The sequence below is a fragment of the Megalopta genalis genome, chromosome 16 (assembly GCF_051020955.1).
Source record: "Megalopta genalis isolate 19385.01 chromosome 16, iyMegGena1_principal, whole genome shotgun sequence".
Classification (NCBI taxonomy): Eukaryota; Metazoa; Arthropoda; class Insecta; order Hymenoptera; family Halictidae; genus Megalopta; species Megalopta genalis.
This window is the reverse complement of record NC_135028.1, coordinates 3,436,219-3,452,281: the sequence shown is the minus strand read 5'-3', so window position 1 is coordinate 3,452,281 and position 16,063 is coordinate 3,436,219. Positions and strand designations below refer to the sequence as shown.

Here is a 16,063-nt window from a genome sequence, read left to right as displayed (position 1 = left end):
AATGACCGTGATTTTGGTTTGATAGAGATGAAAATCCTGAACATTACTATGAATTGATCGAAAATTGTAGAAAAAGAAATACATTTTCGATCAAACGAATGTCGCAGCCGGATTTTATTTCAACGAAATCACTTGAAAAATCAATAACAAGGAGGGTAAAAAATACCGCGGGCGAATCTGTCTCTTGGCTAAAAATTCAATGGATGAGATTCTTGAAAAATGAACCTTATCAAATGTTTTATAAGACTTCTTTAGATGATTCTGAATTCCAAGTTTTGGATCTTTCACCTAAAAGAGGAAGACCAAAAATATACGAAAATATTCAATTACTTCTATTATACAACACCACTAGACCAGTAACGGAAGAAAAACATAAAGATCTTATGTGTTTACTACCATACATCCCTCCAGTTTTTCAGGAACATTTTAAAAATCTTAAAAACTCGAAATTATGATAAAAATGGATTACTTTTTAAAAATGATTAATAAATGTTTATGAATTATTTCGTTAAAGTTGTTGTTTCAAATGGACCGTTTATTTTGAAAGTGGTATAAGTTCTTTTTTTTAAAGAAATTCAAAATGCCGAATCTGAGCTTGTATCGTCTGAATACCCCACGCAACGCCACTTACAATTTCTTTCGATGACATTGGACTTACACCACTTTCAAAATAAACGGCTCAAATAAAAATCACAATTTTTTATTACTTTAAGGCAATTATAGGACATTCAGTTAATTTTGAAAATGGTCAAAGTCAATTCAAGCTTTAAAAACAACATTTTCCTATGAAATTCACAGAAAATTTCATATCTATAATAAATTTCCATTAATCAAGACTAATAAAATTATAAATTAAAATGTCGCATAATGTAAAAATATTTTTTAATTTATTCAAATGCGATTCATTAAATATCTCGAAACAAGAAATATATGACTTAGACCACTTTCATAATTATGGGCACATATCTTCTCTACGGAGAATAGAGAGCTTGAAAGTTTCAAAATATTTAATGATAAAATATCGGTTGTGTGTGTGAGAATGGCCAGAGATACTCGCTCGCTCGAAAACCAGTAGCCAAACTGACGCCAACTGAAAACACTAAATTGGAAAACATACTATTAAATTGTTTGGCGAAATTTCCAAAAACCAGTCTCACAGGATTTGGCTGAAATTTTCAAATAGCTTCATTTCACGTAAAACCAATGTTTGCAAGAAGGATTTTCTATGACTCGAAGTTTAAGGCCCAACGTTTTGCAAAGAATGTTTTTACCATCTTAATGTCAATCCCTGTAATTTTGAAAAGTCCTGTGCTTTGGTGGTTTCGCTGAAATTATGAAAACAGGTCATTTTTGGAGAAACTGTGCATTTCCATTTAAAGGTTGCATTTAAAGAAATAATGCAATTGTTAATGGCACATGTTTGATTGCCTAATCCAGATCTAATTCTAATTTAACCCAATCATAAAAAAAAGAAAAAAGATGAGAAAGCACTTGAGAGTCTAATTAATAAGCTTAATCGTCCGCGTTTTATCTCGTTTAATGACCAATTGATTCACCAATTATAAGATGTGCCTCCACGAATTAATTCAAATGGTCTTGTGTTGACCGCGCACCGTTACAAACACGTCCACTGGTGGACAAAATAATAAGGCACCTCAAGATTTTTGGATATAAACACTTACTTGTACATTACACGTGGAAAATGAATACACAACAAAATAAGGTGGTAATTTTGATATAATATATGAAGAAATAAAAAGAATCGTTCGACCCATTTATTATATATACAGAAAAAAGAATGAAATTTTGTGGACACTTAAAATGTGAAATAACAAAAGTATTAAAATGAAATAAAACTGCATAGTTTGTCTAAGTTTTAGCAATGTGAGGACTGTCCTTTACGTTGTACCACTTCAATTATTTTTCTTGGTATATCGTTTATATAGTTTTGATCCAAGCTTTCCCAAGCTTCTAAAATTGCAGATTTTAATTCGTATAATGTTCGGCTGAGATTTCTTCAAATATTCTCGATAATGCATAGGTCTGACAAATTTAAAACCTTCACATTTTCCGTTTCAAAATAATATTTTACTACGCGAGCGGTATACACAGCTGCATTATCATGCTGAAATATATACTTTGTCCCAGCAATTCTGCGAGCGTCGCTATTCATACGGCCTTGAATAAATTTTATCACCACATTGTCGGCGATTAAGTTTTGCACTAGAGCCTATTCAAAAACCAGTGGAAACCTATTATATTCACGAATGAAAAGAAAACTGAATTTTGATGGTTCAGATGTAATTTTAATTCATTTGAATGCATTTGTTATTTCATATTCGAAGTGCCTTATCATTTTGTCCACCAGTGAATGTACACGCAAACTCAGTGTAATAATAGCAGTAGTTTTTCGCGAACAGCACGACAACTATGGTTTTTCGCTGATTGTGAGTAAAGAAGTAGTTCAGAAACATGCCACAACATATTAAAAACCATACTACTGTGATCAAAAAGTAAGGTGAATTTGTTTATAAAATGTAAATTCTTTATTTATTCTTCCAAATCAATTTCATCCCCTTCAAAGTAATCCCCGTCCGATAAAACGCACTGTTTCCGACGCTTTTTCCAGTCCTCGAAACAGTCGGAATAGTCTTTTTCCGGTATAGCCTTCAAGATTCGGTTTTTATCTCCTCAATCGTGTCAAAACGGCGTCCCCGCATCGGCTTTTTGAGTTTGCTGAATAACCAGAAGTCGCACGGAGCCAAATCAGGCGAATACGGTGGTTGCGGAACGATATGAGTCGAGTTTTTGGCAAAAAAGTCGCGAAGAACCAATGCAGTATGACATGGCACCAATCGAGACTTGACGCGTTTGAGACACAAAACATCCTTCAAAATGGTTTGGACTGAGCCAAATGATATTCCAACACTATCAGCGAGGTCTCTTATTGTCAATCGACGATTTTCAAGCACCAAATCTTCGATTTTTTGGACGTGGCCCTCGTCGGTAGACGTTGATGGTCGTCCAGAGCGCGGTTCGTCTTCAACGCGTTCTCGGCCCGCTTTGAACTCGTTGTACCACTTATAAACGTTTTTTTGTGCCATAGTTTGATCACCAAAGGCCTTCCGCAACATTTTCAACGTGTCCGCACAAGAATATTCGTTCCGCAAACAAAATTTGATGCAAGTTCTTTGCTCAACAAAATCACCCATTGTAAAAATCGAAAAATTCACTTTTGGTCGTTTACTAAAACACGTGTAACTCGGAGATAATTAAACCTTTTAACAAACAGACGCTTGGCAATTGTTATAGACAGTCCTACCAACCTAGGAAAAAAACAATTGCCTGCCTTCCTAATGTCCGGGAGTTTTAAATGACAATTTCACCTTACTTTTTGATCACAGTAGTATACCAATTTTGGTACATTGGAAACTGGTACAACGAACAATTACAGTGATGACTTCAAAATGGGGTCAAAATTTAAGTCATTTAGGCCAGTTTTAAAAAGGTTATACCATCTTAAAGGGTGTGTGGACACTTTTACTCCTCACTATACAGGGTATTCAGCGTAATGGCCGTACCCGATTTTTGACAAAAAAATGTTTGGAATAAAAGTTTATGTGTTCCTTGCAAGAAACAAATTGTAATAATAAAAATTTCGAAAAATCTTTTATTCGATGCAATACGAAGGTCACTTCGACTTTCTTAAACGGCACCATATATTTTCGATGGTACAACGTTATAGCTCACGAAAAGACGAATTTAATAACTCACTATATAATTACTGCACTAATGTGCACTGTAAATAAGAGATAAAAATGTACGTTTTCTGTTTACATTCCTCTTCAAAGTATCCTTAACTTTTGTGTAGGTCATTCGAAGGTCATTGTGTAGTAAGCAATTTTTTTTCTTCAAAGAACACATTTTTCAAAAATCGGCGCGAACGTTACGCTTAACACCCTGTATATAAGAAGAAACATCAAGAAATTCAAATGCGTATAGGTCAAATAGACTAGCGAAAGATAACAATGGCTATACTATTTTTATGTGGTATAAGCATATCAATAAATAAGCCAGCAATTTATATCGTATTATTCAAATAACAAGACACATAATATTAACTATTTTTTCCGAATCACGCAATACTCTGTTTTTGCTTGATGAATCTAATTGTAAGAGCATCGTTCTTAACCCTAGAAAGATAACCATATGACAACGTACGTAAAAGATAACCATACGCTTCAGAGGCGCATGCTTTTCTAAGGCGTCAATTTTATACTAACAATGGATATTTATTTAAGTTAATCTAGTCATTTTAAAGGTTTGGCATTATTGTAAAAATAAAATGCATTTATATTATATTTTTTTATATTTTAAGTAATTTTAAACTTAAATCACTAGACCTCTATGAAAAATTAACAAAATTAAACTGATTTTCCTCTGCACCTTTTGTCACGAACGTTTGAAACGATGAAAACACGAACATCGTATACATTTTCCAGTAAATCTACCGTGTATATTTATACGTCTGCTGCCGCGTTGTCGAAATCTCAGAGAAAAGGTCTCTCGAAACGGAGAAACGAAAAGTTGACGAAGGAAAGAGAGGCCGAACTTAACCCGAGAAAGATAACCTACGTCGCAGAGGCGCCTGCGAAGACTGTTGATTTTTGTTAATTTTTCATAGAGGTCTAGTGATTTAAGTTTAAAATTACTTAAAATATAAAAAGATATAATATAAATGCATTTTATTTTTACAATAATGCCAAACCTTTAAAATGACTAGACTAACTTAAATAAATATCCATTGTTAGTATAAAATTGACGCCTTAGAAAAGCATGCGCCTCTGAAGGGTATGGTTATCTTTTACGTACGTTGTCATATGGTTATCTTTCTAGGGTTAAATGGGATTTTCTGTAAATAAAAAACTGCCTGCAAGTGAGAAATCACTCCTTTTTTCTTACGGAATGTGTGAAATAAAAACGGAGATATACAACTTCACCACTTACAGTTAATATTGAAAAGAAATTTTATTCTTACAGATTCTTAAAAGATGTCGCTAGAACTCTTGCAGTTTTTGTTCGGAAAACGTGAAAAACTGCGATTTTCGCTATCTTGAAACGTTTGTAACTCGCAACAAGGCCAACCGCTTCCGATAAAATTTTCAGCATGCACATACAAGTTACCCAGATCTACAAAATGCGTTACCTAAATTTTCATTATAGGCTCGAATGACAAATTAATTTTTTGTTAAGCTTGTTCCTTTCTTTTGTTATTCCAACCAGTTGCAACTGTTTCAAGAACTTTTGTGCTTATTTTGTACCAAACTGGTCCTTCCAATATCTCAAGGTATTGCAAGTGATTTGGTCTAATTTTTGTGAAGTTAATGCTTTTTAAAAGAATATGTCCAAATATTTTAGTGAGTACAGTGTCCCACAAAAGGGTTCGTACATCTTTTAAAACGCAATAACTTTTTAAAACTGAATTAAATTTTTAATAAAATTTTTAATTTTTAATTTTTAATTTTTTTAATAAAATTTTTTTTTAGATGATAGAGGGACGATGACTAAAAAGCTTTTTTTAAAATTTTGCTATTACTTGGAATGAAAAGAAATATTAAAAACCTACGTTTTTTAACTTTTTTTATCTGTGAGCCTATAAGGAAAATTTAAAAAATGTCTTTTGTAGATCTTAGTAACTTATATGCGTGCTGAAAATTTGATCGAAAGCGGTTCATCCAAAATCCAATTACGGGCGTTGAACGATTTTAAAAACTGCAAATTTCTTACAGTTTTTGGTCAAAATCGTGATAGAACTGCGATTTTTGCGATCTTTAGTTTATTGTAATTTGTAACAACGTAAACCAATTTCGATAAAAATTTCAACATGCACGTAAGTTGCCGAAATCTACGAAAGACATTTTTTAAATTAGGCTCAGACAAGAAGTTAAAAAGCGAGAGATTTTTACTTTTTTGTCATTCCAAGTAATAGCAAAATTAAAAAAAAAGAAGCATTTCAGTCATCATCTAGTAGACTAGTCCCTCTATCATCTAAAAAAATTCAAGTCATTTAGGTCAGCTTGAAAATAGTTATTGCGTTTGAAAGATGTACGAACACTTTTATGGGTCACCGTATCTATAATTGGAGTCCACGATGATACTCATTCGATTGGTAAGAAATCAAAATAGACACGGACAACAAATTAACGCATTCGTGACCGATCAAGCGATACTTAATCGTGCGCAAAAATTTATTATCGTCGTTGTGGGTACACGAAATGCCCACTAATCTGATTACCATAGTTCAATGCATGATTTATGCGATCCAGGTGCCACTTCGGCGCTGGGTTTGTGATCGTAGCCAGTCATATCTCACGCTCAGAGTTTGCAATCATAATAAACGGTTCACGGGCCTCAGTTACCCTCAATTATAGACGAGTTACGGAATGATCGATAACCTTGATCCGCCGTTTCATGCTCGTCCAAGTATCCAACCATGATTCTCCGTCCGACCAATCGAATCGTCCATAAGAATGAAAACACGAAGATGAATTGATAGCTCGCAGAATGCTATCTATAATGCGCAAAAACATTACACATGTTTTAATGACTGTACATATGCTGTTGAATTATTTTACACCGTTTCTGAAATGAATTGACGTTCTCAAGCCCGCAACGAGGCTATTGCTTAACACGTTCCCTGCCAGACCGTTTTCTGAAGACTTTCCGTTCAAGCCGCGTGGGGCGTATACGCCCCACGCGGCGTGATGGGCAATTTTTCTTTACTGTAACTTGTTTTAATTGCATTTCTCTTATTCCGATCAGTCATTTATTCGCGTGTCGTTGACACAATACTTACTGCTTCACTGAAGCTGGGATTGATTTATAGTTCTATAGTACTGTAAAAGTTGTAACATTCTGCGATAGTTGTGTGGATAAACCACACTTATGTTTGCCATGTTTTAACAAAGTTCATCGTAACATCCCTTTGTAATCGCATACAAACTTAGTATAAGTTAGGCATTGACGATCCATGTTTTTCTAATTTTTAATAATTTCAGAAAATATAAACAAAAGAACATAAAAATTTCTTGTACAAATTTGATAAGGCAAACACAAACAGCTGCCATTTTTACTGTTTAACAAAAATGAAAATGTTCGATCGTCAATACCTAGGGAAGTATATATTCTAGTTTTAAGTATTGTTTGAATCTTTGCTCCATGTAAACCCGTTTGGCAGAAATCCTGCACACCGTCGAGCCATCTAAAAAAAGAAGAATTCAGAGCAATGTCGCTTAAAATCTAAATAAATAACATTTAAAACAAAATTGACACTGTTTTTTTCTTATAATTCATAGCATTGTAAAATAAGCCATAAAAACTTGTATCGATCAAATGAATGATTTATTAATCAATTATATCAATCAATATATCAATTATACATCGATCAAATTATTTATGCTGTTGTTTTAAAATTTAAGTAATATTTGATCTCGTGAAAATAATCTTAATTACAACAGCGTCCAGTAGGAGTAGGCAATTAGAGCTGGCCACTATTTTCGTCCGAGCCGAGTCATTTAATTAATTTTCACTGTTCCCGCGGTCGGAGTCGCGAACAGTGTTGCCAGGGAATTGATGGCGCGCGGAGAGTCTCTTTGCCCTTCCCTTGCACCGTGCCCTGCAATCGCAAGCGAACTGAAGTTGATGTAATGGAGGAGATAAGCAGCACTCGATCGTCACGTGACATTGGATAGGCCAGTTTTTTCGCGACGTCGCATACTCACCACCTCAGTGTCTTTCTAGCAGAGACTCTCCGGTAAGAGTGAGAGAAATGGAGCTTGTTGACGATTGAGAGGGAGGGGGTGTTCGGGGAGTTCCACGCGCCATCAATTTCCTGGCAACTCTGGTCGCGAATGTTGAGTAGGCTCATCGATCAACCGGCCGAAGAATGCCTTCGATGGCAGAAGTTACGGCCGACTTCCAGAGACAAAGAAGAGGGACAGCCGAATGATAAAAAGTGGAGTTATTAATCTCTCGATCGCTTGGTTGGTAACGAACACTGTTTCAACGAATTGCCGCGCCGGCGTTGGCACAGGCCGTTCTCATTCGGTAATTTTATTGTGGTCGGAAACCATTGAATTTTAACGAGCTTGAAAGAACTCCGTGACTTCTTTCAGGAAAGCCAAATGTTCCGAAGACAATGAACGACTGTGGTGGGTATTAGAAGAAATGATTAAATAGTTTCCTTCAGCCTCTGTCTTAACGTGAAAGAAATGTTCAAGTTTTTGCGCAGTAATTCATCTTCTACAGGACTTCCTATCTGTTGGGATTATGGAATGAAAATGAATATGATTCTAATTCTTTGCTTAAAAGGGCTTCCTATCTGTTGGGATTATGGAATGAAAATGAATATGATTCTAATTCTTTGCTTAAAAGGACTTCCTATCTGTTGGGATTATGGAATGAAAATGAGTATGATTCTAATTCTTTGCTTAAAAGGACTTCCTATCTGTTGGGATTATGGAATGAAAATGAATATGATTCTAATTCTTTGCTTAAAAGGACTTTATTTTATTCCTTTATTGAAAGAAGGTATATGGGCGAAAACGATCGAGCTATCAAACTCTACTGAGAGTCCGGTAAGAAAAAACGCTTCTTTTATACCCTTCTTGGGTTCGTCTTATCCACCAATCAGAGACGTTTATTTGTCGCGTTTCACATTGTATACGTGACGCTGGGATCCCCAAACAGTCAGGGCACGATGTGTATCTAATGGTACCGGTGATGATGTATCGCGGTATCTACTATATACAGGGTGTCCCACAATTATTTTAACAGCCGAAAATGAGGGGTAGCTGAGGTCATTTGAAGTAACTTTTTCCTTTGCGAAAATGCAATCCACGGCTTTGTTTACGAGTTATTAACGAAAAACACTGGCCAATGAGAGGTGACGGTGCGAGAGAGAGGGTCCGCGAGAGAGTCCGCAGCACCAGGCTTTGACAGAAGGTCGGGACGGACTCGAGCCGCGTTCGAAGTATTGAACAAGTCACGAAGCGAGAACTTTCCGGATTTTTTTTACTACATAACAGTGATATTTTTAAGAAAAACGCTGTTCACCTTTACTTTAGAACGTCTGAAGAATATTTACTAATTTTTCGGACCCGAAATAATATGTAGTTTAACCGTGACAGCCGTTTTAATTTTCTGGTGTGCATGACACCTCGTGTGTACCATATGAAATTTTTATGCAAAGTGTACAGTGAAGATTAACGAATGATTTGCAAAGCTGATTTAATAATAAATAAGGGACGTAAAGGATTTGTTTATTAGAGAGATATGAAAAATATTATCAGTAAGAAACTCACCCATTTAGTTGAGGATGCATTTGCTGGCTGAAATTCACGATGTCGAAGGGCACTGACCTTGTACAACGTACAGCTGTAAACCGATATCTTAGTATCTTAGTACTAAGTAAACTATAGATTAATTTTTGTTCGAGGCTAAAATTTCGACACTATCTATCCTACTTCATAAAGAAATTTTGTTGAATAAAATTCCAAACTCGATGCGACAAAGAAGTTTCATTATAAGAGGACAACGATCTATTTTGTACGCTGTGAAATATTACGTGCATTAATTAACGCGAACAGGCGCATTTATTAACTTCTTCCATTCAAGTATCTCTATTCTCGCGCGGTGGTGAACATGCTAACGATAAATCGGTGTAAATTAATGCAATAACTTCATGAAGGTCAAACTCATAAGAAACTGGGAGTTCGCTAACTTGCGTTGATTAAAATTTCTTGTTGGTTATAATCCCTAAAACACGGGTGTAAATTTCGCGATCATGCTTTGTATGTGCCTAATGCATAATGAGATACTCGGCTAGATTCGATATTTGACAAATATTTATTTTGGTTTAATACAGTTTAAACACGATTAAACAAACATTTATCCTTCCGTACAGGAGCAGAAACGTTTTTGTAAATATGTACTTTCGTTGGTTATTTGTAAAAAAATAAAAATCACGAATGTTTTTGTGTTCTCGCGATCAAACGCAAATTGCATCTTTCTTTTTCGTTTGCATATGTCTGATATTCAATATAATATTATGGACATCTTCAATTCACATGTAAACCCAAGGTATTTATCGTAATATTAGGTATTAGGAATTAGGGGATAATGGGGTAATTGTGATCACTTAAGCAACAATTGCGATATAATCAAAGTAGCTGGTAATATATTTATATAAAGTAACTTTTCATAATGTTTAAGCAACAATTACGATACAATCAAAGTAGCTGGTAATATATTTATATAAAGTAACTTTTCATAATGTTTAGGCAATAAACTATAAGTGAAAAATAAAAATAATAATATCCACAATGATTTACTTGGTGAAATGAACATTATAAAGAAAGATAGTTTTGTCCCTTATTGCCCGCATCAGTGGGCAATAGCAATTACGCTGCTGATAATCGTCGTCATAGTGTCGTACAGTCGTATCGTTCATATTTTTCTGGAGAATCTCATCCGGTACCTTCTGCATGATTTTACAAATCATATGTGAGGTGCATCCACTTGTCAAATGACTCATAAAATTTTTGTTGTACGTAAAAATGTTTTAGATAGAAGTTGCATGACCTCCAGAGAGACATACATTATTTTAATCACTTTCATATTATTTGTTTTTTTTTTAGCAAGATATGAAGGTCACCTTCAATTTTTTAAAATAGGATAGTTAATATTTCTTACTGAATTCTGATAAAGCGTTGAATTCTGCATAGAAAAGTATTACACCAAATGGGGTCTAAAGTACATCGTTATTGAGATATTGGCAAAATAAGTTTTATTGTAAGTGACATTTGAACTTCTGCCCGTTATAATCAATACAATTACGTATTCTCTATTATTAGAAGGCGAGGAACATTTTCAAGAGTTTCAGCTGATATTGTAGAACATGCACGGCTAATACGTTGTATACCTTGTTACATGTGTAGCATCTAGGACTGTGTTTATCAATACTGATTGGCCGCTCTAATATCTCCATAACTATGTAATTTAGACCCCATTTGGTGTAATACTTTTTTTATATAGAATTTTCAACATTTTATCCAAATTCGGGAAGAAATATTAACTAATCTATTTAAAACATTGAAAGTGACCTTCATATCTTGATAAAAAAAGCAAAATGATATAAAACTGATGACAATGCTATATGATCCCCTGGAACCAAGCAACTTCTACCTGAAACATTTTTTCGTATAACAAATATTTTATGAATTATTTGATGTCGTCATGATGATGAGACTCACCCTGTATATTATTAGCTTCGACTACATCATCGTCGATATTATAAAAAAATCTTTTGGTCCTTTCATCTAGTTTTATCTTTTCTTTTTAACGCTTGTTTTAATTTCTTTCCTTGCTTTTCTTTGTTTCTTTCGTATTTTTTTTCTGATCTCTTCTTTATTAAGCATTCTTCAAGGTAATCATCATTACCGGCATATGTATTATCTATTAAAACTGAATATAAAAAACATAAATCAAATATACTGACATCAAATTACAATGGTCAGTGAATATTCCCCAATTGTCCTTCAGCTTGTAAACAAAAATGGACAATTTGGGAAGAGGAGATACGATTACAGTAAATTCTCCCCGATTGTCCTTCAGTTTGTAAACAGAAATGGACAATTAGGAAAGATGAGATACGTTTATAAAAGCCTCGCAGTTCGTTTTCATAGCCGCTCGAATAATCGTATCTCCTTCTCCCAAATTGTCCATTTTTGTTGACAAGCTGAGGGACAATTGAAGTTAACCTACTGCATTCGAGCCTTGCACCTCGTTTTTTATAGTGGTAGCCAATCGGCAACTATAAAAACGAGCAACGAAGCTTGAATAATCGTATCTCTTCTTCTCAAATTATCCATTTTTGTTTACAAGCTAAAAGAAAATTGGGGAGAATTTACTGCAATCTTTTACCTGCATGCCAGAACTGTAGGACATTAGTTCCTACGTTAGGAACATAGGACAAAAGACGAACAATTCATACTTATACCGTAAGTTGCGCGAACAAAATATTATGTCAGCGACGCGTGAAATTGGGCGTGTCTCTCACAGTAGCGTACCAAGAATTGAGTGATGTGTTTTTCAGAATGTGGGGAGCGATGTTACGTTACAAAAGAAGTGGTGGATTTTTGAAAGTACCATTTCGTAATAATAATGCTGACTATCATTGCCCGTTGACCGCCATTGTCCCCCTCGCCCCTACAAGGTGTTAAGAAAAATATTGGATTGGCAACTAAGTAATTGCTGATTTCAGTTATAGATGTCTCTCACTCCCATTTTTATGATATCCGTAAATGTTATATTATAAAATTATTATTATTATTATTATGTTATTTTTTATTATCCGTGAATGTTAGCAACTGGACAGATTGAATGCAGCGGTCAAGGAAAAGCGACCAGAATTGGTCAATCGTAAAGGTGTCATTTTCCACCAGGACAATGCTAGGCCTACTTTCTCTAACTTTAAGCCATCTTTCAGACTAGTGTCGAATTCGATTTTCATGAAATTTCATCTCTTCTGCATTTCATCCACTGATTCGAAGTTCGTATTAGACAAGGCGTGCTGCATCGATCGAAGCAGATGAAAACCAAGACTCAATAGGATCTCTTTCGTACCAGAAGCAACATGCGGTCTGGCGTTGTCATGCAGACATTTCATACGACGATACGACGGTCCCTTTTTCCAGCATACGGTCGTTTTCGTTTCAATTTTCGGCTTAAGCGGCTTAGGAGACGATTCGAAATGGTTTGTTGCGTTACGCCCAACTGCTATGCAATCAGTTTTTAAGTTTATGATAAATCCTGAGTTTTCTACTTTCCTCCATACACATTGCCTTCTTTACTTGACTCCAAATAACTGTCTCCCAGAATATTCTAGAGCAAGTCTTAAACGCTTCGCAGCATCGCCTTCGAAATATATGGACTTTTTCATGATATACGGCCATGCAAATTGCCGTCATTTATATGAGATTTTATTTGTGTAATTCTAATGGGCAAACATTACTTTCCTTCAATTCTCTGGCACTAAGAAATGGATTTTTTGTCAACTTCTCGAACTATTTGTCTTTCTCCTTCTTTCACTTTTAGGTAAAATTTCTGGTCTTTCATTTCTGGTACTATTTATTCTTTGAAATATCATTTTTACACCTTCTCTTGAAATGATGAAGTCCATAGCAATTTTTTTTCAAAGATTCGCTATTTGCTCGACGATTATAAATTTGTACTCCTTTTGTCTCTAACTTTTGGCATTTTGTGAGAAATTGCTTATTATGATATAAAATATATATAGAAAATATATCATTTAAACTACTTTAGATATAAAAAAACATACAAATAACTAACTATAAACTCAATATTACAATCAAAAAATAACATTTAATGCAAGTTCAATTCACTTTACGTTAGAACTACTTTATGATAGAACAATTCAAGAATTACACTATTAATGAAAAATCTAGAGCAACATTAACAGTTCGGTTTCTCCTTCAATACTGGCGCGAACGCCAAATTTCAAGCAAAAAAGAGATACACGACAGAGATATGTAATAAAGCCTAACAATTAATGGTGTCAACATAAATACCGACGCGAGTCCTCGCAGGTCTGACAATATGTACGAAAGGCGTGAATATACGCCCTTTTCATTTTGAAGACTGCAAACTTATTGCGCCAACTTATCATTGTGTTAATCATTGTGTTTATCAAATGAAATCCGAATTCGGGAAGAAATGTTAACAATTCCGTTTAAAAAATTGGAGGGGACCTTGATATCCTGACAAAAAAGCAAAGTAACATAAAACTGATTAGAACACTACGTGTTCCTCTGGAGGCCATGCAACATCTATCTGAAACATTTTATCGTACAACAAATATTTTATGAGTTATTTGAGGTCGTCATGTTACGAGACTCATCCTGTATACAAAAGCATCAGCAGTCTCTTATAATCGTTTCAATGTTTTAAATCGCGCCTACTCATTTCTACTATAAGTATTGGGTTGGCAACTAAATAATTGCCGATTTCAGTTATAGATGTCTCTCACTCCCATTTTTATGATATCCGTAAATGTTATATTATAAAATTATTATTATTATTATTATTATTATTATTATTATTATGTTATTTTTTATTATCCGTGAATGTTAGCAACTGGACAAATTGAATGCAGAGGTCAAGGAAAAGCGACCAGAATTGGTCAAACGTAAAGGTGTCATTTTCCAGCAGGATAATGCTAGGCCGCACACGTCTTTGTCCACTCGGCAAAAATTGATGGATATTGGTTGGGAATCGATGTTACACCCACCATATAGCCCTGATCTCGCGCCATCGGATTACCACTTATTTCGATTCCTGGACAACTCCCTTCGTGGTAAAACTTTTAACGATGATGACGCTGTAAAATCTCACTTAACTCAGTTTTTGGCTGAAAAGGATCAGACTTTCTACGAGCGTGGAATTTTCAAGTTGTCAGAGAGATGGCAAAAGATCATCGAACAAAATGGAAAATACATTACAGATTAAACTTCATTCCAAGTAAAAAAAAATTTTGTATTTCATTGAACAAATCGTCAGTTACTTAGTTGCCAACCCAATACATTCAATCAATAATATCTACCTAAATCTGTTGACAGATATTTGAGCCGTTTATTTTGATAGTATAGTATATGCCTATTTATTTTGGAGTCCAGATATTAAAAGATTTTGTGTTTTGATAAATTTAAAAATATTGGTAACTGATAACACGGTAGTACAATGTTTTCGTGTTTCTGAGGATTGCTGCGTTCTAACGGCTACGCTGAAATGAAATCATTCAGGGTGTCTCGTAATTATGTTAACACCCGAAAAGGGGTGATTCCTGAGGTCATTTGCAGTAACTTCTTCCTTGGCGAAAATGCAATCCGCGGCTTCGTTTATGAGTTATTAACGAAAAGCAGTGACCAATGAGATGCGATATCAGCAGACGCGAGGCGGCCCAGCCATTGAGCGGAACTGGGCTTCGACTGCTCGTTGACTCGGCTCCCTCGCGCCAGCTAATCTCGCATCTCATTGGTCACAGTTTTTCATTGATAACTCGCAAACAAAGCCGCGGATTGCATTTTCGTTAAGGAAAAAGTTACGTCAATTGACCTCAAGAAAGACCCTTTCCATATATAAACATAATTATGCGATACCCTGTATATAACGTAGAAATATAAATATTGAAACGGCTAGCTCGACGCGTTTTTGGAAAATAGATTCAGGCCACTTTAAAAATAAACGGCTCCATTTGATGTTTCCGCTTGTTTGAAGATAAGAGTGTCCATCTGTTTAAGATAATCTCGTTGTTTCTTTCAGGATGGCTTGGGGCAATCTCGACGGGCGTCGCTTTACTCGTTTCTCCCGTAACGATAGCACTATGTCGAAGAAAAAGTACGAGGCTTACGGCAGTCCTGGGCGGTCTCGTTACGGCGCTTGGATGTCTCTTCACCTCGTTCGCCACGCAGTTCCACCAACTGTTCTTCAGTTACGGCACGGTCGTCGGTTAGTCATTATCGAACTGTAACTGCAAGCAATTATTGGGCATGATATGCCAATATCATCGTTACATATCGTCGTATTAGAACATAGAACGTAAATGATATTCGTTTCATGTCCGCATTAATTCTGTTGGCCAAACAGCGACAATAGAAAAATTGAATTTCGAGGAGAACTATTTGGAATGAAAATATCAGCGGGTCTATAGGTTGCCTTGAAATCTTGAACACAGGTATAGGAGTTGGTTTGACAAGGGACTGCAGTACACTGATGGTGGCGCAGTACTTCAAGCGAAGAAGGGAGCTGGTTGAGATCTTCGTCGTCTCCGGAAGTGGCCTTGGAATTGCTGTTATGTCGGCTTTTATAAAAGGAGCGATTAGGTATACATACCGCCTTTGTCGGTCGAGTATTCAATCAGTTTGTATTTGACACTTTACATGCCGCGCGGTTTTATGAGAAAATTGCACGGAGAAGCCGGTGTTTT

The 16,063-nt window shown here is 35.4% G+C and overlaps 1 protein-coding gene across 2 annotated transcripts in view; it reads left to right on the top strand.

The window, feature by feature from the left end:
- The window catches only part of LOC117224042 (uncharacterized), a 260,485-nt gene that overhangs the window by 220,542 nt on the left and 23,880 nt on the right, over positions 1 to 16,063 (top strand). For both annotated transcript variants that reach the window (XM_076527026.1, XM_076527025.1), the window contains exons 2-3: positions 15,400 to 15,585; positions 15,812 to 15,959. In XM_076527026.1, coding sequence (XP_076383141.1) covers positions 15,400 to 15,585; positions 15,812 to 15,959 — 334 coding nt within the window. The remainder of the gene's footprint in view (positions 1 to 15,399; positions 15,586 to 15,811; positions 15,960 to 16,063) is intronic.